This window comes from Xiphias gladius, chromosome 21 (genome assembly GCF_016859285.1).
Source record: "Xiphias gladius isolate SHS-SW01 ecotype Sanya breed wild chromosome 21, ASM1685928v1, whole genome shotgun sequence".
In the NCBI taxonomy this organism is placed as follows: domain Eukaryota; kingdom Metazoa; phylum Chordata; class Actinopteri; order Istiophoriformes; family Xiphiidae; genus Xiphias; species Xiphias gladius.
Window position 1 is genome coordinate 15,540,830 of NC_053420.1, and position 24,888 is coordinate 15,565,717.

At 38.4% G+C, this 24,888-nt stretch overlaps 1 protein-coding gene across 2 annotated transcripts in view; it reads left to right on the top strand.

Moving 5' to 3' along the window:
- ca16b (carbonic anhydrase XVI b) overlaps window positions 1-24,888 on the top strand; it is a 100,198-nt gene that overhangs the window by 15,194 nt on the left and 60,116 nt on the right. For both annotated transcript variants that reach the window (XM_040159581.1, XM_040159580.1), the window contains exon 2: window positions 8,066-8,170. In XM_040159581.1, the coding sequence (XP_040015515.1) occupies window positions 8,066-8,170 (105 nt within the window). The remainder of the gene's footprint in view (window positions 1-8,065; window positions 8,171-24,888) is intronic.

Genomic DNA, 24,888 nt, shown 5'->3' on the forward strand with positions numbered 1-24,888 from the left:
AAACAGTAAACATTACATACTAGCGAGACTATTAAAAAGGCTGTTACAAAGGTATTGAGTGCATAGCTCTTCATGGTTTTATTTATCGCTTCTAAATTCAGCCTTCAAGTATTGATTAGAGTCCAACATCAAAGAGCAGTTAAAGAGGAAGGGAGGAGGTCTCAGTGCTTGTATGGCCCCGGGCAGGCATGAAGAGCCTGTTTTTGATGTGATGCATGCAAAGTCCTGGTGCAGTGGTATTATTTACGGGTAACATTGAGTCATTTGGCCAGGGAGCTGCAGGTTAGGTATTTTTCATCAGTACCAGCCAGACATTTTCTACTAAACCACATTTGATTCTACACTTTTTTTTTGTTTTTGTTTTTTTGGAATTTTTAGCTGTATTATAGTCACTCTGCCATTTCCATTAAATTGCCTTACTGTAGCTACAACAACATACATTTTCAGCCTGGTTGTCCCAAGCTGTGATCAGATCATTAGCCTGGCGGTATTAGTGTCACGCTCTACCCGCTGAGTTAGATGGACTCATTTACATTGCCAGTAATCAGCCATCACCATTCATGAACACCAGTAATGTGTGAGGAGTGTAATGTATCCACCAGGGGCAGCTGGATTTATTTCAGAATCAATAACTAGACAATTCATGCGAGGCTGCACACCGTGTCCTGAGGTATGACCTCATAAGTTCTTGGCACTTAAGCGATCCAATTGCCGCATTGAAAATTGAAAACCTCACTTTACACAGTAAATTTTCCTAACTCTGGCAGAGCTGTTATGTACAGTCATGCCACTTTATGTGGAGACATGTTTGAGGATTGTTTATTGTAGCCTGTGAAAGGAGAAAGCTATAATGTAGCTGGTCTAGTAAAGAGGTCACAGCACTGAATTTGTTTAATATCGTTAATGGTCTTCGTCAGAGCCTCTGATGCACTCAATAATTGACGCCCCTGCTATTTAATGTACTTAATTCACTGTATCAGCATTGCCCTAGTAGCACATTCAACCGCAGATTGACACAAGTCAGATTTACTGTATAATTTTACTATTTCTGAGGAGTAGCCATCTAGTGTAGATTCAGCCTGTACGTGAGGGGCTGTCTTAAACATTTACTTCCCCACAGGAAGTCTTGTAGTTTAATTCATAAAAGAGTCAGTTTTAGTCGAACAAAAGAACAATAGTTCATAGTTCTTTACCGGCTTCTTTAAGAATAGAGCATAAATGCCAGGATGTGTGTGTGTGTGTGTGTGTGTGTGTGTGTGTGTGTGTGTGTGTGTGTGTGTGTGTGTGTGTGTGTGTGTGTGTGTGTGTGTGTGTGTGTGTGTGTGTGTGTGTGTGTGTGTGTGTGTGTGTTTTTCCTTTTCTTTATTTTTTCTATTCAAGGAAGACTTAATACACTGGAGACTTTCATCTAGACCTTTTCGCCCAAATGCTCTATCAAAGTCTGACGAAGAACATATGACGTGTTGCACTGCTCAGGCCTCATAACCTCTGACTTCTTCTGTAATATTATAGTACAGATAATATGAATCTTCACAGTATACATTTTTAAAGGGGAGAAAAACTGCAGGGAAGGCAGGCGTCTGAACTGAGAGTGGATTGAGAGTTGGTGACACTTTTGGATTTGATTATAATGAGATGGTTTTATCTACTTTTCACCAGATAAGTCTAGAGAATAGACTGCAGAGCAAATGTGGCATAATGAGAAAGTTGAGTATGCCTTCTTTGCCCTTCCTCCTATTCTGCTTGCTTTGTTGTTCAAGTTCCCTAATGAAACACAAACAAAAATGTTTTCTATTTGGGAGGTCCAATGCTGTAATGCATACAGTGTCTACAAGTGTGTGTGTGGTTTGTTTTTTTTTTTTTTTTTTGGCTGTGTTTTTAGACTTATTAAAAAGTTAGTCTTGAGTTTCTGTCACTTCGGTATTTCTACTTGTCTCTATGTCTCACTTATGAAGTTGTATTTTAGGCTTTCACCACCCTGCACGGCACTGATAAAAACATCTCATCTCAGCTCTGAATGTGCAGCAGCACTTCCTGTCAATTAACATGATGAACAAAAAGCCAGACAGGTCTTGACATGCACACAGGCATATGCGCAAAAGAAAAAAAAAAAGATTAAGACCAGGCATCAAGGGAAATTTTTATGTTAGTTCTTGGAATTTTTATTTTAGTTTTATTTTTCATTGAGTCAGTCAAAGAGCAATTTTAACCCTAGAATAATGGGCTTAATTTTACTGTAATATGGCCATATTTCTCTGGCCCAAGGATGTTGATGTCCTCTTTGCTGAAGCTGCTTGTTTGCTTTTAGCTGTGTCGGCCTGAATATCTGCATTGGGATTTGAGTTGTTGTTTTATTATTTCTGAGCTTGACGTTTTAGCCCTAAGGCTTGGCTCCCTCTGTGCCGTATCTCTGGCTGATCTTGGCAGTTCTCATCTTCCCGAGGTCCTTGGTGTGCCTCGAACACTTCCGGGGAAATCTAGCCACATCGCCCACTTCCTGAGAAATGAGAAACACATGCATTCTCAAGATCAAGCTCCATTTACTCCTTTTCTGTGCTCCTCTGTTTCACGGAGAGAGACCCCCAGCCTTGTTTTACTGCTATGACTTGTAACCATGAAGAGCTTGACAGACTGTGGAGAGACTGAGCTATTTGGCATTTAAAATGAAATGAACACATTTGAACATGTGTTTGTCATAAATATATCTGTTAGTGATTCCTCAAAACAGAAAGCTAAGCAGATGTCCTTGCATTTGACAGCTTGCTCTATGCATTGCAGATGAGATTGCACAGACAGCAGCTGTCCCCCTCAGTACCCACTTTTGTTCCTCATATACATAGCAGTTTTGCATCAAGAGTCTGCCCTTTATTCACTCATGATGCCTGTGAAAACACAGCTCACTTCTGTTTTGAACGAATTGAGAAAGAATAATAATACAGCCTTTTAGACTGTAGTTTGTCTAATTAGTAAATTTAATGATATGCCTTCACTCTGCCTCCAATTAAAAGACTAGCTGAGAAAATGGGAACGGGTGAATCGAATGAACGGTGCTTACCTCTCCCTCAAAAACCACTGTTGAAGTGTCTGTGTGTATGTACTTGTATTAATGTAAAGCAGGACAATGCAGGAGGAGACTGTGGAAAAATATTGCAACACTGGCTGACTTGGGAAAGTATCTACTTTATTCAACAAAACAATTTGGCATGTGGCCTTCATTAGGCATATGGAAGTGATGTGGCGAAACATGTTGAATAAAGTGCATACTCTTCTGGGAAGTTAGTGTTGTGGAGCTGTTTTTCACATTCAGTGTTTTTGAGCACCTAGCTAGTGTTGTAGTGTCAGGACACACTATTGCTCAAAGAGTGCAAGTGAGCTAAGTTGACTTTCCCTTGATAATTAAGTTTAAATAAACTTAACTTTTCTTAGGGATAATGGAAACATAAAGTTACACCAGCACTGTGTGGCTACAAGGGATTTTAGCTGTTCCCCTGCCACATGTCATTCATGTCATTACGGTTAAAAAGGTTATAAAGGTTTGTGTAAAACACAGCAAAATACTATGATTATCCTACTTCCTTTATAGGATACATCTGTTGATTTTTTTGTTTTGTTTTATATTCTTCTTATGGTCAAAACATTCCATGAAACCAAAAATGAATTTACCCTACTAACAAGTATTGTCATGATTTGCCAGAGCTGGATACAGTGTAGTCCTCTGTGCCATTGCGCTCAGTATTTGTCCAAAAACTAATAAAAATGCATCAATGAGTCACACTGTTGTTCTTTTTGTGACATCTACCTTCATTACCATGAACACGGGCACCGTAGTTTATTTTGAGTCGCTCCCATGCGCGCCGCGCAGCTTTAGTAATTATGAACTTATTCAGCTCTTTTTAAAAATGAAAGTATTTTTAAACATTTCTGTCTTCAGTCTGGAAAGTTCGAATCTATTGAGAGATGAACTAATGCATTGTTGATTTTGGTCTTTTCATGAGATTTGTTGACCATAACAAAAAGTTGAATATCACCAGGTTTAATCCTGGTGGGGAACCCACAGACAGCAGAAGAAGCTAAGATCTCTGCTCCGATTATCCCTAGAGCATGTGGCTTTGCTAGTTATTTAAAACCCTTACAACTAAACATAATGGAGAAAAAAAGTCCTAGTGTTCTATTCTTAGGCCCGGTGTTTTATTCATAGTGTTCTATTTTCAGCTTTGTAAGCTATAATCCACCAATTGCAATATGTTGCACTTTTGCTGTACAGTGAGAGTTCTGTAATTTTTGCATGAAAAACAATTGTGAGTGGAATCACATTTTTTATGGCATCTGATGCTGTTTGTATGTATTGATAATACAATAGTTTTAGTACTTAGCCTAACACTATCTTGTGGGAAAGAATGTGGGTGTTTACTTGGCATTGTTGCACTCATATATTTTCTTTAAAACTGGTACAGTACAATCTAAAAATAATTATATTTATTTTTGTTTTATTTGTTCACTTACATTGAGCAAAAAAAAAGGATCAGACCGGATTTGATTATATTAAGAAATTACACCAGCTGTAGAAAAAAAAATTACAAAATAAGAAATCTACCATCCCTAGCAAGTGTGAGCTTTGAGCTACATTAGGCTTGAGATGATTTATGCTTAAAATACTTCAACAACAGCACATACTGTATGATTTAGATGCATATTTTACTTGTAGATAGCAGAATTCACCTCCTCAAAAAACACCACCACTCTTTGTAGCTTAATCCACCCCATAATAATCCTCCTGGTGACATGGACGTGCCACCCCGGCTTTCCTTCACTGACCTGGTGCTAACATTGGAGATGAGATTGATATTTTAACTCTGTCCCCCAATGACTAATGCAAGTTAAACGCTCCTGTGGTTGTTGTTAGGCTGCTGTTTTTCAAGGGCTCTCAGGGGTTCTTGGCTTGTTGTTGAGTGTGATATTATGGAACAAATAGCAGGGCTTAATGGTAGTGTAGATGATTTAACTGCCCTCGGGGCAATGAAAAAGGGAAAATGGTTTTGTACAAGGTGTTGTTCTGTAGGTGTTTTGAAGCCTTTTGTTTCCTCTGAGCTTCCTAAAAAAAATACTCAGACGTAAAGCTTCACAGTACCAAAATGTAAAAATACCTTTTAGGCCAAACTCTTTGTGTGTGGCATTTCATTTAAACTGCTGGTTAACCTAAAAAATTGCTATTCACTTACGTTTTCTTGATTTAAGATTTATGTATGTTGTTTGAGTCCAGCCTGGCTCGTCTCAGTCTCCTTCAGGCCCAGCACCAACGGTGTTGTCTGCTCTTCTCTATCAGAGAGGCTGTGGCTTTAATCCTTTTGCCCACAGGGGATGGCTGACATGGATGAGTGTAAACTGTTGACGTGGTGCCGTCTCCTATGCTCTCTGATCAAAGACGATGCAGCCCTCCTGTTTCACAACCTGCCTTCAAAATGCTCCATGTCACTGCCACAGAGACTCCCTCAATCTCTGTTTCACACTTTACGTTAACCTGTGTTTCCCCAAAGTGGATTGATTCATCTGATAATAACTAAGCAGCCATATATGAATCTACCCATGTAGTCTCTTTGACCTCCCTCCAAGCTATGAATTTGATTTGGAAAACAGCGTGAAAGTGGCTCATACCATAGTGGAGACCGTTTTTAGAGACAATAATATGCTGACTTTGAGTGCAAGGAAAGACTTTGCTTGATGTAGTGCTTTGCTTAATTAATCCCCGGTAATGATGCAACTATTAGTAAGAGCTGAGCTTGTCTTAAGTGGCTGGAGATGTGTGTGAGTGTGTGTGTATGTGTATTTGATGTGTGGCGATGCTGATCAAGCCGACTACAACTCACTGTCTAATTGTGGTTTAGCTTCAGGAGTCCAGGGAGTAGTGCTAATGTTCTAAAGGTCCCTCTAACCTCATGTGGCAAATAACAAGTATGACATACAGTAGTTGTCATGGTTACAGCGATCGTGCTGCATATGCTTATACAATAATGGAAGTCCTGTTACGTGTCTTCTACAAATAGAGATTTAAAAATTTTGTGGAACAATCCACAAAACAAACATGATGTGAATCTGTATCATTTGGTAGATATTCCTACATAGTGTATATATACTGTTTAATAAACTGGAAAATGTTAGTGTTTTAGGGTATTTTATTCAGTTGAGTGCTAAACTTTTCTTGTTGGTATAGTTCTGTAGATAGTGTTGTGTTAGTATGAACTGATTTTTTTAGACACATTTGAATAGATTGTTCTGGTAGTTACAGTGCATTTTGGATGTGAGCTCAACTGTTGTGCCAAGCTGCATGTTTTTGAAGAAAACTGTGAAGAGTTTTAAAATGGTGAACATGGTACCGAGTACAATGTGTAACCAAAAAACTGTGATACAATAGGGATTATCTAAATGGATTCAAAAAGTGTTTTACAGCAAGTAACAGTGATTTCTACTTCCATTTTGGCTCCGGCAGATTGTCATCAGTGGTTTTGTTTTAGTTTTTTCTCCCATTCCCATTTTACACAGAAACAATCTGCTTGCCCAATTGTTTGCATCCCTCTAACAACAGGCAACCAATGTTAGCCAATACATCTCCAGCTTTTGAATGCCACAGAGGGTTTTGACTGCTTAAAGCAACACAAAACACTCTTGTTTTTTTTGTTCACCTGATTGACAATGGCCTCAGTGAGACAGTTTCTTCTCCACCGGCACAGGCCGCATCCGTGGTGAAGCATATTCTCTCTAATGACTTTGATTGTTGTAATTCTGGGCCTACAAGCTCTCGGGGGTTTTGTATGCTTAAGGACAATTTGTGCCCCTAGTTTTCGCTATAATTCACTATAATGTTTTATTTCTTTCGGGGAAATTTGGGGAAGTTGGAGACATTTGTGCCCAGAAAACATGTTACTGATTGTCTACACTCCTGGTAACATAGGCTGTCTGCATTTCACAAAATCAAGTTTCCACATAAGAGCTTAGCAGGGAAGCTGTTATGGTATTAGTTCATCCATAAATATATTACAAACATATTGATCATTCAGTCCATTTACAGTTTCTTTCCCAGAAAAGCTGCCACTGCAAAGCATTTGATTGATCTGAGCTGTAAGAGAGCAGGAAGCATCACAGGGTTTTTGGGGGAACCTCTTCTTGTTTTCTGCAGATCCCATTAATATTTCCCATTAAGGCTTTGTGCCAAATGATTGCACCTGGAATTTTTTTTAGTACACAGACACCACTGCTGCTGCTGCTTCGGTTCTTACTGGTTTAGATTGTGGGGCTAGGCAGCCCAGGAAACTGTCATTTGTCAAGGGAGCTAGGCAGGGAGAGGGACCTGAAGATCCTGGGTTAAAGTTATCCTTGTTAAAGTATGTCTCAGACTCTGTCACTCTGGGGTTTATAGTCCTGGCTGAGAGTAGCTGCAACAGCTCCAATTACGGAGAAAATTTAAGGCACTTTTTCTTAATGTTACTATTAAACTAAAGTGTAGAGGTACTTAAGATGTCATCCACAATTTTAGCATATTTTTTAAAAGTGATATGTATGTAAGTATTGTATTTATAACCCTTTAGTAAAACAGAGCACTGATCTCGGACAATTTTTATAACCCCAAAATTTGTTCCATGATGAGTTAAATTTTCAGTGCCATTTTTGACATTTTTTAAAGTTATTCAACTACAGCATGGTTAAGAGCTTAGCTGAGACCTTTCCCACTATTTCTGAGAAAGATCTGAGATGATCTGACTTGATGAAAGGGTTTAAATCAATATCACAATATTATTAAGTGTATTTCCAAATTCTTATAATTTTTCTAATTGTCATTAAAAGTAAATCTAATGTGTCCTGTAAATATGACCAGAATTTATAGGGAGACTAAAGTTTGTATTCATTAGATAAGCTTTGAAGAGTTGATTTTTTTTTTTTTTTCCTATTCCTTTTAAATATCTCACCTTTGACATCAACCTCATCCACCTTCATGCATTTTTAATAGACTGAGTAAGTGGTCATTGTAATTTATAAATGAAATTTTTCTGACCTCTCTCTCTGCCTCCCACAGTTGCATCGGGTGACCAGCCTAACTACGCTGGAGATGGGCATCATGGGAGCACAGGCATAATGAGGGAGAGGAGGGCAGCTGGTGACCCCTACTGGTCCTATACAGGTGAGCTCTCATTTGTACGCTGACCAAAACCCTCAGCAGGAGGGGAAATGCATTTCTTTGACTTGCTCACCTCTGCTCTACCTTGCTGATCATTTTCCTATTTACGTCTACCATTTTGCCAGTAACCCCCTATTCCCTCCTCACTGCTGTAGCCTGAAAGGTTGAATTAAACATTTAGTGTTCATATAATAGTAAACCTGTACTGTATGTTTTCATTGCTATTAATGACTGTAATTATACTAATGCACTGGAGAGAGAAAAGCACTGATGTAAAACAAAGTGAGCTGATGTTCAGTAACCAACTGTGATGAAGCACAAATAATGAGTTGACTTGATTAAAATGTATTTATTTATTGTCACGTTTGGATCAGGGATACAAATTGTGCAATGCATAGGGATCAATTTGTGTTAGGCAATTTTATAAAACCCTACTTCTTTAAAAAGTGATGGCTACACAAAAGTCTAACACACTGCATATAAGAAGACTATGACTTCAAGTATGTCACATTTAGTCGTGCAGTTGGTGCAGTAGGCAGGTGTCCTCAGCAGACCTACTTTCATTTGCACTGAAGTTCTGTATCAGAAGCACAGTAGGCCTAACTATATTTGTGCTTGTTTTAGTGCCTTCCTCCATTATTGATAATATGCATGCTTTTAATGCCAAAGTAAGTGCTTCTGGGAATTTAAGCTTACCTCCTCCTCTAATTTACCATCTACCTCAACAAATTGGAAAGATAGACAGATATTGCAGCCCACAGCCAGATGTATGCTCTAATGGATGATTAATTATATGCACCTTTATGCTTGTAAGTATTCTCAGAGCAATATGTGTTTGCATATACATTTCTGAGTGGTAAAGTTGGTGTGTGTTTTTCAAGTAATAGCAGCAATTGATGTGTAAAGTCTGTTCACTGAAAGCAGCAGCTGAGTTATAAGCCTCAGAAGGTTGTTTTTGAAGTCTATAAAAAACAAATTTAGAGAACATAGATACAAAAATATTTTCTCTTAATAAGGCATGTCAGGGAAGATATTTTAAACTCTCAAAGGCACATAATTTGTATGTACTGTATATACAGCAATTAACATTTTAACTATCTAGCCACTACCCACTATCAGAAGCTATCAGCATGTTGAGAATAGAGATTTTATGTTATTTTTATTGTCTAGCTTTTTCCTATTCTCAATACTCAATTCACATGCAGATAAATTCCCAGATTTCTTGTCAACGAAACAAAAAGTTGTGAGACCTAATTATCTATAATACACTGGCTCATCATTCTGCTTAACAGTAGTACTTTACAGGAAAGTATTTGAGTACCTGCTGAGCATTTGCTAGGCAGTACTTGTTTATTTCTATCAACTTTTGTTTTAAAACATGCAGTATTTTTGCAGTACTCGTGCAGTAAACTAGTTCTGCAAACATTCACCCAATAGGTACCTTAATGTCAAGAAACTGTAAAGCTTGCTCATAAAAATAAATTTCAGTGAGTAAATGCTCTTCCCAAATAATACATTATACCTATATGTATAAGTGTATGATATTTCTTGATGTGTTTAGGCAGGCGTATTCAGACCAGGATATGAGTTTTTTTGTTTGGGAACATCTGATAAGCACACATGTTCTTTCAGAGGGCTTTTTCACGCCCAGCTATGCAAACTCACACTGTAGTGCAAACACAGCCCTCTGTTGGCCATTGAGCAGCTTCGGTGGAAAATAGGGGTTATGTACTTTGATCGAGGGCACTTCTGGAAGAGCTCAGGAAGGGAGGAGCATAAGTAAAATTATATTTACAGGTTCTAAGGTTCAAAAACACCATCCAACAAATAACTACTTTGGTCCCTCTGCTGTTGGAGTGCATCACAGCTCTGAAAATTATTTTTAGTGATGGAATATTTTGTCTTTGGCACTGCTGTTGTGATCCCAGAATCCTGTGGTTTTAGGCAAGAAAATGGCAGAATAATATTGTAAAATGAAATGTGCTTACTTTTGGGCTCAAGTTTGTTTGGTATTCATGTCACTCCTCATAGTGGTTTTTCGTCTCCCCCAGTTGTCTAGCAGAGGCAGTGAAAGAGTGTCTGCTTGGACTATCCAAGCATGATTGCCTTTTCACTATCTACAAAGTGTGTGGAGCCCATTATGGGAATCCTAATCACTTCAAACATGGTCTTGTTTTCTGGAAACCTTCAAGAACAGAGAGCCTAAATATATACACAACTTCAACCAACCTTTTCCTTATGTGATATTCCTATAATGCAACTTATCTGGTGATCAAATTATACTGTTTCAGCTCTTAGCTGAATGATAGAAACAACATTATGGCAATACTTTTATTTGGACTGACTTGTATCAGCAGTGTTAGTCACCTAAGGGGCCCCTGCACTTGCTTATAAGATTTTGTTTGTTGGTTAAAGTAAAATTGTAGTAGGACAAGTAAGCCTGAGCGTTTAAAAATATTCCTCATGTGTGTGTATATATGCAGTGCATGTGAATATTGCTTGTGTGTCTATACATACATTTGTAAAATCACTCAAAATGGTTAAACACCCAAAGCAGGGATTTGTGGATGTTTAAGCCACTAAGAAATTGATGCACCTTCTTCCATGATCAATTTAGGTTGTAACTGAAAGCTTCAACAATAGTCACACTTTAATATATATCATTTGCTGTGTGCAATATTGTCTCTACTCTTTTTTTTTTTTCTTTTTTTTTTTTTATAAGTGTATTATTTATTTATGATGTTTGTGGTGGTGGTCTTTAATGCAGTTTAGATGGCAAACCTCCACTATTAAACACTGTGGGAACCAAAGCTGGATTATATTTCTATCCATCTTCACTCGGCAGTTGTACTCTGCATTGTAACTGTCGTTATGTGCAGATCTTTGATTTTAGTCAGTTAATTCTAATGATCCTATCCATTGTTTTCTTAACAGAAGGACCAAATCTCCAGTTTAAACACCAGCATTACCCAATCTTGTCTGAATATTCAGGTCAAATTCTTTCTCACTTTGTAATGAAGACATCAGGCTTGAGTCAGACTTGGCACATTTCTTTGGTCGATTCAATTTTAGGGCCATATGTTTTCACTGCACAGACTGTTATGTATGTCTTTGTAAACAGTCTGAGCTGCAGGCTTTTTTAATACCTATATTGTGTAAGCGCTCAGGGAAAATATTCAGCCTTGTGTTAATGTTCTGTGTTTTTGTGCAGAGTTGCGTGCATGCTTAGAAAGAGACAGGCTGGTAATTGGAGGAAGATAGGATCTCTTAATGTTTTTTGTAACATTTTTATATAGGCAAGGTGGACAAAAAATGAACCATTCTGTTAAGGAACTGGCTGACATGGGTTGATTTTGGACATTCATTTCAGGCCTGTGCAGAGCACTAATTCCTACCGGTGAAGGCAGCTGTCTGATTGTACTGAGAAAAAGGGAAGCATTGAGGGAACACAGAAATGTCCATTGCTTTGGAAAGGTAATTAGTGTCTATGGCTGCGAATGGGGGACAGCCAAGCGTGCCTTAGCAGCTAAATGGTTATTAAGGGCATTTGCTCTGTGCAAGAGAGTGTAAAAGAAATGCACACAGTAGGGTTAGCCTGAAGATATAAGGTACTGGTGCTAGACAGACTTCAGCTTCACACTCATAGATTACATGACATACTTTACAGAGGAGCTTGTCACCCATTGTTTCACCCACTTTCCACACCCTTCACTGTTTATCCTACAGTATACAGATGTCTGGGAGAGAGCTGTTGAAGAAGAATGCAACAATATCCCAAAAGCTGGCGCATATTGAGCAACAATGTTGTTGTTGTTTCTTAACAAGTTTCTTAAATCCTAAATTTTGTTCAGGTCATATTTTTCAGTTGTAAAGGTTAATTGTACAGTATGTGTTGTAATAATAGAGTTTAAATTTAAATTGAGTTTATACAATGCTTTAATATTACAACATTTAATATAATGACATAATGGTTTGAGTTCCTCATTACCTGATTATATTAGTGTTGTCACTATCAAAATACATTCAATTTTTTTTCATGGTAAGAAACATACCTAAGCCCTCGTATTTTACACATTAGTTCAATTCACGGACAAGGAGGCAGACAGTGCAATGAGAGCTCTTATCATTCCATGACATGTCACCTTCCTGTGTGCGTTGGTTATAACTCTAGATGAAAGTAGCCTCGAAACCCACGCCCTGACATTTGATTAAAAATTATTTAAGGCATGCTGCGTGTTTGTGTGTGTGTGTGTGTGTGTGTGTGTGTGTGTGTGTGTGTGTGTGTGTGTGTGTGTGTGGGTGTGTGGGTGTGTGTGTGTGTGTGTGTGTGTGTGTGTGTGTGTGTGTGTGTGTGTGTGTGCAAGCGTGCGTGCGGGTGCGTGTGCGCACGCACTGAGGCATTTTTCATAAGAGGGATGATATACTCACCGTAACACTCCCACAGGAATGGAGCCAGGCATCATTTTTCCCCTTTTTATATCTCTGCAGGTTTTCACATCATCTCTGTTAGTTTCTCCGGCTTCCTTTATCAGTAATTCTGTTGTTTGGGCCAATATAGGCAGTAGTTTGCTTTTGATTGCACTCTTGTTGATTTATTGTTCCAGTTTAATTACAGCACAACAGTTGGAGTACCTTAATGTGCATTTGCAGAAGCATTATACTTGATCCCCTGTAACAGTGTGTAGAATGAAAAACAAAAAAAAAAACAAAGCAAAGAAGTAACGGCATTAGATGTAGAAAAATATAGATTAATGCCCCAAAGGTAATCATCGATTTTCATTTACCACTGCATTATGAGATTTTTGCAAGTCCCTAAATTACATTACGTGTCATTCGAGACCTTTTTGAAGCTGCTCAATGAAAAGATGAATGTTCTTGCTGTGCTCACTTTAAGAACTCGTGATTTTGGTTAAAAAAGATAACTGTGTATATTTGAGGAAATTAAAAATGCAGTGAGGAGCACATGCTACCGTGGCTCAAATCCTTATGATATGGTTGTCCACCTCCACAAATGAATAATATACCTATAAAAGCACTGCATCTTATCACAAATATAACTTCTTACTGGCTCAATGCTTGATATGGATCGAGCTTCTACTGTCTTGTTTTCATCCAGCAGTCATGGACGTTTAGCTGGAAGCCACCCTGACAAGCTGTTGTAGTCACTGAAAAAAACCTGTACCTGATACGTGTGGATTATATTTCCCGTCAGCCTGACTGTTTTATTCCACTTCACTGAGGTTGCCCGTGATCAGTAGCAATCTTTCCACTCATGTCTCACATAATGAATTGAACGAAGTCTTTTTCAATCAATTGTTATGTTGATCTTAATTAATACTTTAGAGGATACAAAACAAGATTAGGTAACTCACTGTTCTTGATTGCCAGGGCTGTTTGTTTTGGCTTTGAATTAACCCTCAATTCTTCTGTCATTGTGCTTCTTCACCACTTTAGATCTGTCCCTTTTTTTCTTAATTTGTTAGGTAAAAAAATTGTAGCTAAAAAGGACAATGATTAGGTATCTCCCAAGATAAACTTGTCAGTCATCAATTATTCTGCAGGGCTACAAAGGATCTAATTAATATGAATCTTTTTAAGGACACAGTTATTTGAGCAAATACACAGAATTTCAGATCAGATATTTTGGGTTGATTTCAAAATGTAACTTTGACTCTCAGATTGGTTGACTCTATGATTCATATGACCTTAAATTAGCTGGGTGCCTGTGAAGGCAGTGGCCTTTGTCACTTGTGGCTTGACACCCCCTAAAAAAGGCTGGAGCGAAAAGAGCAATGCCATGTTGTCATGGTGCCCGATAGCAGAAGCTCTGCCTCCTGGAGGTAACGAATCAAGAGGTTTGATTGCTCCCGGTAGACCTCAATGTATGAGAAGCACTTGACTTTAAAACAAAGCTCCCCAACTATACAGCTATATAGGGATGAGAATAGAGGGTAAAGTATGGGTCAGTACATACAGGGATTCAGGGACATAGTGCAGAGGGATGAAAAAAAAAAAAAACATTTTCTGATAATAAAGATAAAGGTAATTTTTTACAGGAGCTCCAGAGATCTCACTGTGCTCCCATTGATGGAATCTAATTTATTGTAAATAATGGTGTTTTGCTCCTGATTGTTTTGAGACAATCAAATAATGGATATTATTGCTATTGTGGGATTTGTTTTGTATCATGAATCATGATAGATAATTTTTGTTTTCCCAATTAACACTGCAAAGCAATTGTTAAATCAGATTTCTGCCGGAATGAGATACCTGGAATGGCACCTGAAAATCACAGTTGAGTTTAATTTCCAATTATCATGCAATCTGCTGATATTACCATCAATTAGACAATATGTTATGTGATATTCCAAACAAAGTGACCCTAAGTAATATCAGTCTCCAAAGGGGGTGTAGCAGTTATCACAATATTTTTGCTTCCCCTAGCCAAAAATTATACATTAGTAGGCCCTTGGGTAAACACATGCTAATCTTCATATTTTTTCAGGGAGGACAATGCAGTAGCTCTTTGCTTATATCTGTCATCTGATCGCTATGCACACCAACCACTAGTCTATTAAAATGACAAAACCTTTCACCGATTCTTCTCTGATTCACTATCTGCTGTTCCCCTATTTATTGCTCGGTAAAGCTGTGCCTTTACCTCCCCAACCTCCACCTGCTAAATATTATCTTGTCAAGCCTTCAAAGTATTATCTTTTCCTGCTCTGTTCTATTACTTAGATTGCGGTTATCCCCAAAGTGGCTCTAGATTGCATTGTTTCTGATGTGTCATTCCCATTGACATCAGTAGTAAATTCTTACCAAACAAAGTTGTTTTTTTTGGAAGCCCATTAAGTATAGTGTTTTAGGATTTTCTCCTAAACACAATAGTAACTCACAAAATGTTGTGGATTACTATTTTACTAAATGTTATAACATACAGAGTCTACCAGTTAGAGCAGCTCTTCTCAGGGTTTGAGGGCAACACCCGCTGACAGGGCATGACACCCATCAAAACACCTACATCCGTTGTTTTTTACCTAAGCCTGCTTGATACATAGGGCACTGGTGCATGCTACAGCATAGTTGACATAGTACTACATGACACAACCGTTTATTTTATGTGTTTTGTTTGTTTGTTTTTTTTCCCCCCTTTTACACTTTATTTTGACTATATAAACAGTGTTAAACTACAGTCACATGACTTGAGTTAAAGCCTTAAGACCTTTTGAACTTTGTTGTGCTCATTGTGTAACATTCCTCTACCGCCTCCCGTAGCCACAGTGCTTTCTGGACTTGAATAATTTCCTGTTCCTGGGAGAACAGGGAGAGATTCATCTGTCTTACACCCTGCATTTATAGTCGCAGCCATTCTCTGCGATGATGGAAGTTTAACACAACATCATCTATATTCCTCCAGTCTTGCTGATGTGTTGTATAAACCTATAGTTGTACCTGCACTCATTTTCAGAGAAAATGAGAGGTGCAGGAACACTAATTATTAAAAATGAATTTTCCTGGGGCCCAAGCTGACTCATTATTCATCTTGGTTATTGCTAACAGTTTGGATCAGCCTTCGTGTGCCAGAATTGGTCCATTTGTCTCTGTCAGGGGTGGGCCCTTGACAGATGTGCCAATACGGCTGCCGAAGTTCTGTGCTGGGGGAGAGGCATCTTAATTCTCCATGATGTATCACACTGGCAGCAACCAATTTAGCAGAATTGAGCTCCAAATCATCTTATTTCCCACTGCCTCCCACAATCTGTTTCCTTTCTCTAGATGAGGTAAATATATTACGGACGGAAATAAATTAGGGATTCCCACACCCTGAGCTAATACTGCATCAGTGAATTTTTGTTGTCATTGATTGTTTGTATTGTCACATTGGCATGTCCAGAGAAAAGTATCCTGTTCCTATGCCACAAGGATACATAAAGCCAGGCCCCAATGCACAACAGCTATTATAAATACAGCCAAATTTTCTGGTTTCCCTGTTTAGGGCAGAGTGATGTGCTGGCCCGACAGGTTTGTTTTGTAAACCTAATTAATTAAATTTCAGGTGTCACATGGTGTTGGTGTGCCTTGTGGCAGCATATTAGGCCTAGTTGGTTGCTCTTGTCCAACGTAATGGATGTGGTCATGCTCGGCCTGCTGGGACTGCAATATTGAGGAAGTGTGAGATTGCCAGCCCACAGGTTTCCTCTCTAATGTGGTTATGCTGATGAGCTGGAATGAGCTAGCTAGCAGCTCAGCAAATTTTTAAACTCATAATCATGATGACTTACTTTGTAATGAGTACATACACCCCCAGAGGTGAGGAGGTAACTGTAGGGGGCAGGGCCGTAATAGTGGCATAATGGCACAGTGCTGGAACATGTGCAATGCTTCACTTGAATTCTAAACAATGTTTGATTGATGATCATATTTTCAAATGCTGTGAGGTTTGTTAGCATAAAATTGTACTTAGACCTTCAAACCACTGAGTAGTAACTGTATAGAAGCAGTTGATGGTATTAAATACAGCATCACTTTTAGATCAGTGGTATTCCCAGGCTTGTTAGATCATTTATCCTGTGCTACTATCTGTAGTTTACTGAATTACACTGTTAACTATTGATTTCTCTCTGGATTCTAAATTATAAGGACACTTATTGTGTAAACATGTGGCCATTGTCCCTGCTTCGCTTGCAGAACAGCTGCAACATAGAAGAATAATAGCTGCTGACGGGGTGAGCTGAGCTTAGAGAGAGCAATAGCTCAGAGTAGTTCAGTACTTTTTTTGTAGTGTTATTTTGTGGGCTAATGGTGCCTGTGGAGTGGGTGATTTGGTTTAAAAAAAAAAAACTTTCCGTTTAATCAAAATATGTGGAATACATTTTTATTGTTTGGTAAATATTTGGTCGATAATTTGGTTTATTAGTCACAACTATTTTTGTATCCTACTAATGAATGGATAAATCTGTCTGTCTGTCTTTCTGTCTGTCCTTTGATTTTCTCAACAACCGCTCATCCAATCGACTTCAGATTTCACGTGTGTATTGTTTAGGACCAAAGGAAGTGCAGTGACGTTTGCGCGGTTCTCGAGAAACCTGTAAAGTCGCTTAGGGCCGGGGCGAGTCATCCACACAGCTGATGTCTTTGAATAGGACAACGGCGTATTGCAATGATGGCTGCGCCCGCTCAAAGCATGAAGGTACAAAACCTGGCACAGGCTCAACTACAGTGTGGGACTATTTTAGACAGACCCAAGCCCTGCAAACTGGAAATGGCTCATCACAGCAGTACAACTGCTACGCACGGTCACTTGAAGCAAAAGCAACCCGGGGCACTTTGTCTAAGGACCAGCGACAGCAAGACAGCACCATTTGGTTTACTCTTTTATTTCCAAACAAGCATGATATATTAGGATTATTAACAGGAGGAACAAGTCATTGCACCGCTGCTGTTATGGTAACGTAACGTTACAGTAAGGTTGTTATTCGGCCGTTGTATATTTTCTGTTTCCTGTATGGGCCATGTATGAGTAAGAAAATGGCTTCAACTGAGGTTAAATCAAATATTTCCTTGCTGATGTAAAAATACATTTCCAGTGATTTTCTTAACTGCATATTACTCCGGTGATGAAATAAATCCATGTAATACCCATTTTAAGTTTTAAGTCAAGTTCTTCAGTAAAAATACTGATTCTTCAGTTCAGGGAAAGTGTTACTATGACACACAGTGATTAAATTATTCTGCACTCACTTAACAGTTTATTAGGTACACTTAGATAAAACTAATGCAGTATAATAAGACAGGCCTGCAACAAATCCTCTTTCATGACGATTCTATTATTCAGTTTTTATTGAATCTGTTTTAAGAGGATGTTGATTTATTTTAATGGTCATTTTGGAGGCTGTAATTTGTGGGGCTATTGAACTATACAGGGTTATACTGAGGGGTGTTCCTGATATTTTGTCCAACCCTTTTACATGAATTAAAGTTGATAAAAATATTAGGAACACCCCCCTGTATAACCCTGTACAGTTCAACAGCACCACAAATTACAGCCTCCAAAATTACACTTAACATAAATCAACACCTCTTTCAAACAGATTCAATAAAAACTGAACATGAAGGGAGGGTTTGTTGCAGGCCTGTCGTTCCTAATAAATTGGCAAGTGAGTGTATGTCTCACTGCAATCCTTTTTAAATTTGTGGTCCAGTATTTCCTCATCAGGTATCTGACAAATAGGGTCTATTATTATTATGATTATTATGATTATCATCATAATTATTATTAATATTGTTAGAATATATTAAATAATATATTATAATATATTATTAACAATATTAATATTACTATTAATAAGATAACAAGCATGTTTTGAACGGGAGCTGCACTAGTAGTTTAGAATTAAAAACTGAATACAGCCCATACATTTACACTATGAGATCCAAAACAACAAACACCGTTATCATTCTACAAACTCAAGGTCTTTTATGTTAATTTAGGGTGGTCCAGCTCCATAGTCTCACTGTAGCAGGTAGAAAGAAGATCACTCAGGCCTGTCATCCTTTGTCTTGTAGAGTCTTATGACTCATTTAAGAGGGAACTCATATACCTGCAAGGGGTAATAAATAATGTAGATGTATTATGAAATTATTGGGGTAGAAGCTGTTCCTTGCACTCTAAAATGTGTGATAGTCTAAACTGTCTGTACAGTATGCAGACATCCTCACTGACTCACTGACTGTTTTTTTTATTTTATTCAAAAGCCTGAAAAATGATACTTTTCATTCAGTAGGCAGGATTTATAAGTGGACCTTGGATTGGATTGGAGTGTACTAACGTGTCCAGTTTTCTGAAATATCAATAGACCAATGTCTTTGTTATTTCCTTTTTAAAATACATTGTTAGCCTTAAGCACTAGAGGGATAACTTTGAAGCCAGGGGGTATAAGACCACTTTGTCAGCCATCCATGTGCACACCGCTGCTTTCACAATTTCAGCCATTAGCTGCTTTGGTAGCACGGCCAAGCCTATATTTTTGGCTGGACCGCGACAGCAAGGCCTGACAAATGCGAATGTCTGTGTCTGTCTAAGCGCTGATTTTACACCTTGGGTCGGCGGGCCGAATGTTTCCTTGTTGGCTGTTGCCCTTTCAAAATCAATTGGCACAAACAGTTACTATTTTGTAATCAGGGGGCATTTACAGGCAGTGTCGCCATCTTAGCACATTTAGCAACTAGTCACAAATCTAGTGACTTTTTGGACAAACCTTAGCTTCTTTCCGTGGAAGAGTCCCCAGTATTGCCCCATGAGTGCGAGGTCGGGCTTTCCCTCTGCAGGCGCACCTCTCTGTGTCTCATTTAACTGACCACATGGCAGCTGACACATACGTGAATAAGCCTCTAACTTTCTTTCTTAAGTGATTATTTTACAGGTAAATGTAGCTGAAATCACAGCACAGCCGTTGTCTTTGACTTATATGTTTGGTGATGTCAGATGACGTCACGGTTATAAAATCAGGATTTTAGCAAAGCAAAGCAGCAGCAGCTTGGAAATTTCCTGGAAGTGACTGCTGGTTAACATGTAGTCTTAATGGGCCGCGTTTCAGTCACTATTTCATAATTATTCTGTTGTTTGATGACAGAAACAGCGAAAAATGTAAATGAGAACAGCTTTATTAGGAATTTGGCTGTATTAAAATACTGTATATGTGAGCACGGAGAGTAGGAGAGACGCAAACAGATAAAGGGCTGAAAACAGCTGACACTGGGCAGAATGCGGATTACGACGCAATGATGTCATGAATATGCTAATTATGGTAAGTATTGCTTCCTATAGCAACAATTAGCGACTTTTTGAACAGGCTTTAGCTACTTTCCGTTGAACGTAATTGTTTACAGCGGTTCCACAATGTTTTTCAACTATGTCTTCAATTTCACATGTTGACCATACACGGTCTAGCCAGATACTGGGTTTTGACCTATTCTTGTTGATTTTAGTGCGTGTGTCTGTTGGCGTGGTTATTCATGATAGAAGCTGTCAGGGAAGGAAGTTGAGGATTTGGATTTTTTGTATTTCATGGAACTTTTAATTTGTCTTTTATGTCAATATCCAGTAGTGACCTATTTACCTAGAGCAACTCTCCTCTATTCTTTCATTTCCCTCCTCATGTGTCTTTCCTAATGCTGGCCACATCGCAATTCTGAGAAGGGGTTTGCATGTGGATGCTATGGGGGTAGTGAGGAGGGTGAGACACACACTGGATTAAGGATGGATTTAAAATGCCTGCTTGCTTTGCTTGGCTCAGCACTCATCTGGGAAAGTGGTCATGTGTTATCTTGTGATTTTTAGGTCCTAATTAGTGGTTTTGGGGTACCCAAGGCTAAAAAACCTGTGCTGTTTCTCTCTCGGCTACTTGCAGTTATCATTGCCTCCACTTCCTTCCTTCTCTGCGTCTACTGACTGACACATGTACCCAGATACACACACACTCTCACACTCTTAAACTGTAAAAATACAACCAAAGGATGACTGTGAAACCACGTGAACATGCAGCGGACATATGGTTTTAACTGTGAAGATAGAGCGTCTCTGTAAAGCCTATTTATCATCATCTGATTAAATAAATACATGTCTGTTTAGTTCAGGTCAAAGTGCAGAGGTGCAAATTGGGAAGGTAATTTGGCTGAAGGGGAAGTTTACCTCCGCCAAGAAGGTTACCTTTCTTCAAATGTTAAAGCTGTTACTTAATTAAAAAAAAATACGAAAAAAATTAAACAGTATTTGAGGCATGTAAAAATCTTTGGGCAAAGGGGTAGAAATATTCTGCTTTGGGAGTGTAAACTACTACCACGAACTTCTTAAACATGCTGTGTGTGCCAGACAGCCTAAACATATGTCAGAACTTGAAGTGATCTGCAGGAAGAGTGGGTTAAAAAATTCTTAAATCAAGAATAGAAAGCAAAAACCGTTCGAAAGCTGTGATATCTGCCAAAGAGGGGGTTACCAAGCACTGACTGAGTAGGATGACCAAACCTTTACACATACCACAATTACTGTTTATTTTTATTCTGCTTTATCACTTTTCAAGTTCATGAAATAAAAAGTAACAGTACATTAAAATGAACTCAGGAGATAATTAGGACTAGATTAGGACTAATTAATTAGGTTTTCACTCTGTTAAATGGTTTCATATTTTTGCTTTGCCTTACCACTACTACTACTACTGCTACTACTACTACTACTAATACTAATACTAGTGCAACTACTTCTAGTGTAGTAGTACGAAAAGTCATGGTAGCATCTCACTTTTGTCTCCCATTCATTTAGTTGTTATTTTATCTTTACTTGTGTTTGAGCGTTTGGTTTTGCACATTTGTGTATTTCTTTGTTGGGTAACTGAGTAGCTTATAAGCCTTTGGGAGATAATTACAAGGTCAGGACAGTGCATGGATCTCTGTATCAGTCACAGACAGCTTGTGTACATGTTGTTTGCAGAGCTGATCTCCGCTTTGTGAGGAAAGATGAAAATCAGATTGTGCACAATGTCCACAATTTCATTCACAGCCTGTATCTGATATTAAAAACTATGACTAATATTAGAGACAAGTTGTGTCCTCCACACATATTATACAGAAGACTTATGTGCTGTACAGTACATCTGTAACTGCCATGTAGCACATTTTAAAGGAGAGAAGCCTCTATATTTTGGGCAATTTAGGGAGGATTATTTAGACATTTTCCTGTTTTCAAAGTATAAAATTGGCACTGTAGGGCTAAACACTTAAAATAACAGCTCTTGTAAAAGAACATGTACAAGCTGGCAAAATAAAATTCCCGATAAGATGTCATCTGAGGGTTCACCGTGTGGGTGGAGATCTTTTACCTCCACCGGCTGACTGTGGCTAATGGTCTGCTTAGCGGTGACCTTGTGCTTTGGGGTTATCCTGACGCCATGACAGGCAGGTAAGTGAGAGGCTTCTGTGCGTCTCACAACCTCTGTCCCCTGGGAGACAGCAGCCTGTCTGTCTCCTTATGCCTGCCCTGGTTTATCGCTCTGCAGTGACCCACAGTCAGCTCATCCTCCTGCCGTCATGTCCCTCCGTCCCTGGGATGAGGGCCTTCTGCAGGCATCTACCGCTGCTCCTTCTGCCCTCCCATCTCTGATGGCAAGCTGCTTAATGCGGGAATGATGACATAATTAGTTCTGTAGTATTCGGGATGTGCTTGCCATTTTTAGCCATCCTAGCTGCATGGCTAAAAATGGCAATGCTACCTGTGTGGCTAAAAATGTCAATGCTAGCTGCATACATATGCTAGCTGCATATTTTGCCATATTGACATGTTAATATATTGATCTTGATTGTTTTTTCAATCTACCATAGCCAAAGGTGTGCTTAAAACTGACATGAGATAAAAGCAACATCCTACCCAGGACTGTGTTGCCTCTTTTACCCAGTTGGACTAAAATGATTTAGGCTGACGAGCCAGCATTATCATCATTAAAGTTCTGCACCTTCACTAGTGGATCGAAAATGGTCACTGTATGCCTTCTCTAATAGTTAGTCGCTGAATTCATAGCTTAGTGGAAGTCCCTAGAGCTAAAGAAGAGATAATTAAACTATTGGATGAAGCTGCATAAATGTAATATGAGGTTATGACAGTTCATAAAGAGGTGAGGGCTTAGAGTGAGATAAGGTGTTCTCTGAAAAGAAGCGTAACAATAGGAATAGATGGATAGAGATGGATTCTGTTATATTTTTGTTGTGTGTGTGTGTGTGTGCATGTTTGTGTGTGCATGTGTGTTGGTTCACGGCCTAAGGACACTAGACCATGATTGGTTCAATTTAAAGAAACAGGTGATTTATAGTCTTGCTGTTTTCTTTGAGGATCAGTAATAGCTTCAAGACATATTGTGAAGAAGTGCTAACACATTGTGGTGTCTAATTTACTTCAGCCTCACTGTATCATTTACATTTTAGAGGTGCTCTGACTTGAATAACTACTGAACTACTCACTAATTATCCCTTAATATAGATTTGACTGTGATTTGAATACAATTTCTATTTTCTAATATTAAAACGTCCATCACCTGCAGCTGCAGGACATTTATGAGTGTTGAGGTTAGCGTCTGTGTTTCCGACAGTTAGCTCATATGAAACAGTTGCCCTTGGACAAAGCGGAGTAATGTAGCGTCACTAATCAGTGTTTCACTTTGCAGCTCTACGGAGGAGATCTGTGTTCTGCTCAACAGAGTGCTCACCTCTATCTCTTGTTTACAATTAGCAGGAGGTTTTACTTTCACTAATGCAGTGTTGGATTGGTGTCAGTATTCATTGATACAAAAACAGGGCAAAACCCCGAAAGAAAACATTTAGTCCTTCCTGCTGTATAGAAAAATAACTTTTAAATGTGCAAAAAAGCAACTATGAACTTGTAAGGAAAGGAATTTTATTTACTTGCTCTACCTTGTCTCCTAAATCGTAGTTATTAGACAGACGAACATAAGGTTTGTAATCCTAATATAAATTAAGTAAATTAGCTGGAAGTGTCTTATAAGAGATCTTCTACATCAAATATAGTCCTTTGGGTTTCAGGGAACAAACTTATTTGTGCTTGATCTAATTAAAAAATACCTCTGTAGAGAGTATTTGTTAGTTTGCCTAAGAGTCACTGAAACAACTGTTACTGGGAAAGTACAAATCATGAACAAAGAACATGGTAACAGGATACAATAGAACCTGCATTTGAAACATTAGGGTTTCATTGTGTAGATTATCATGAATTATGCCTTACAGATTTAAAACCGATTTCAATATCTTTAGGAATGGGGCAGTTATTCGGATCGAGGTTTTAATGAGAGATGATTCAATTTGACCGGGCTACTGTTTTGATTATTGTTTGAATAAAGAAGTAATGATATGTGGAAACAACTGTTGTTACAGTGAGATATAGCCTGGGAACACAATTTCACAATTAATATAAGGTTCATACTGATCTAAGCTTTGACATCCTAAGATCCGATTGATTTCACATGAGCAGCTAAAGCAATGAAACTGTTTTCAGTTGCATGTATCTATTGCATACCGATGATATTGGATTCCATACCATTAGAGCATCATAACAATGCTAACATGCATGCTTAAATTGCACAACTAGATGTTTAAATATATCCTTGGAGCTAAAAATGTAATCACCCCTTTCAATGTAGTTGTGCACAAGTCATGCAACATTTAGGCAGTTTATTTTTGTCCCAAATGTAATTACTGGCCACTTATTTACTGCTACAGTTTGATAATTTGATTACATAATGTATCGTTGTTTTATGGTTTGTATGCTTTCAGAAATGTTGAGCTTGTTTGTATGGAGCTTATCTCTTGACACGGTGAATGCACAAAAATAATGAACAAATTCGTCTACTTAAAAGACTACAATTTTTATAACAAACATTCGCATTGTCAAGTATCCTCAATTCAAACACTGATCAGATTTAATCCACATCTAAGGGCCCTGACACACCAAGCTGGCTTCAAAGAAAAAGTTCCAGCAAAGGCTGAGTGATCAGTTTGTGTCACCTCACATCTTGCCTTTAACAAGTTGCTAACTCACACACAAAAATACAGATATCCATTTTCTTGATTAAAGCTTTATTTACACTGTTGACACTGGGTGTTTTACAACACAGTTAAACTGAATTTAAATGACAAATGACATGAACACTTACTATTTG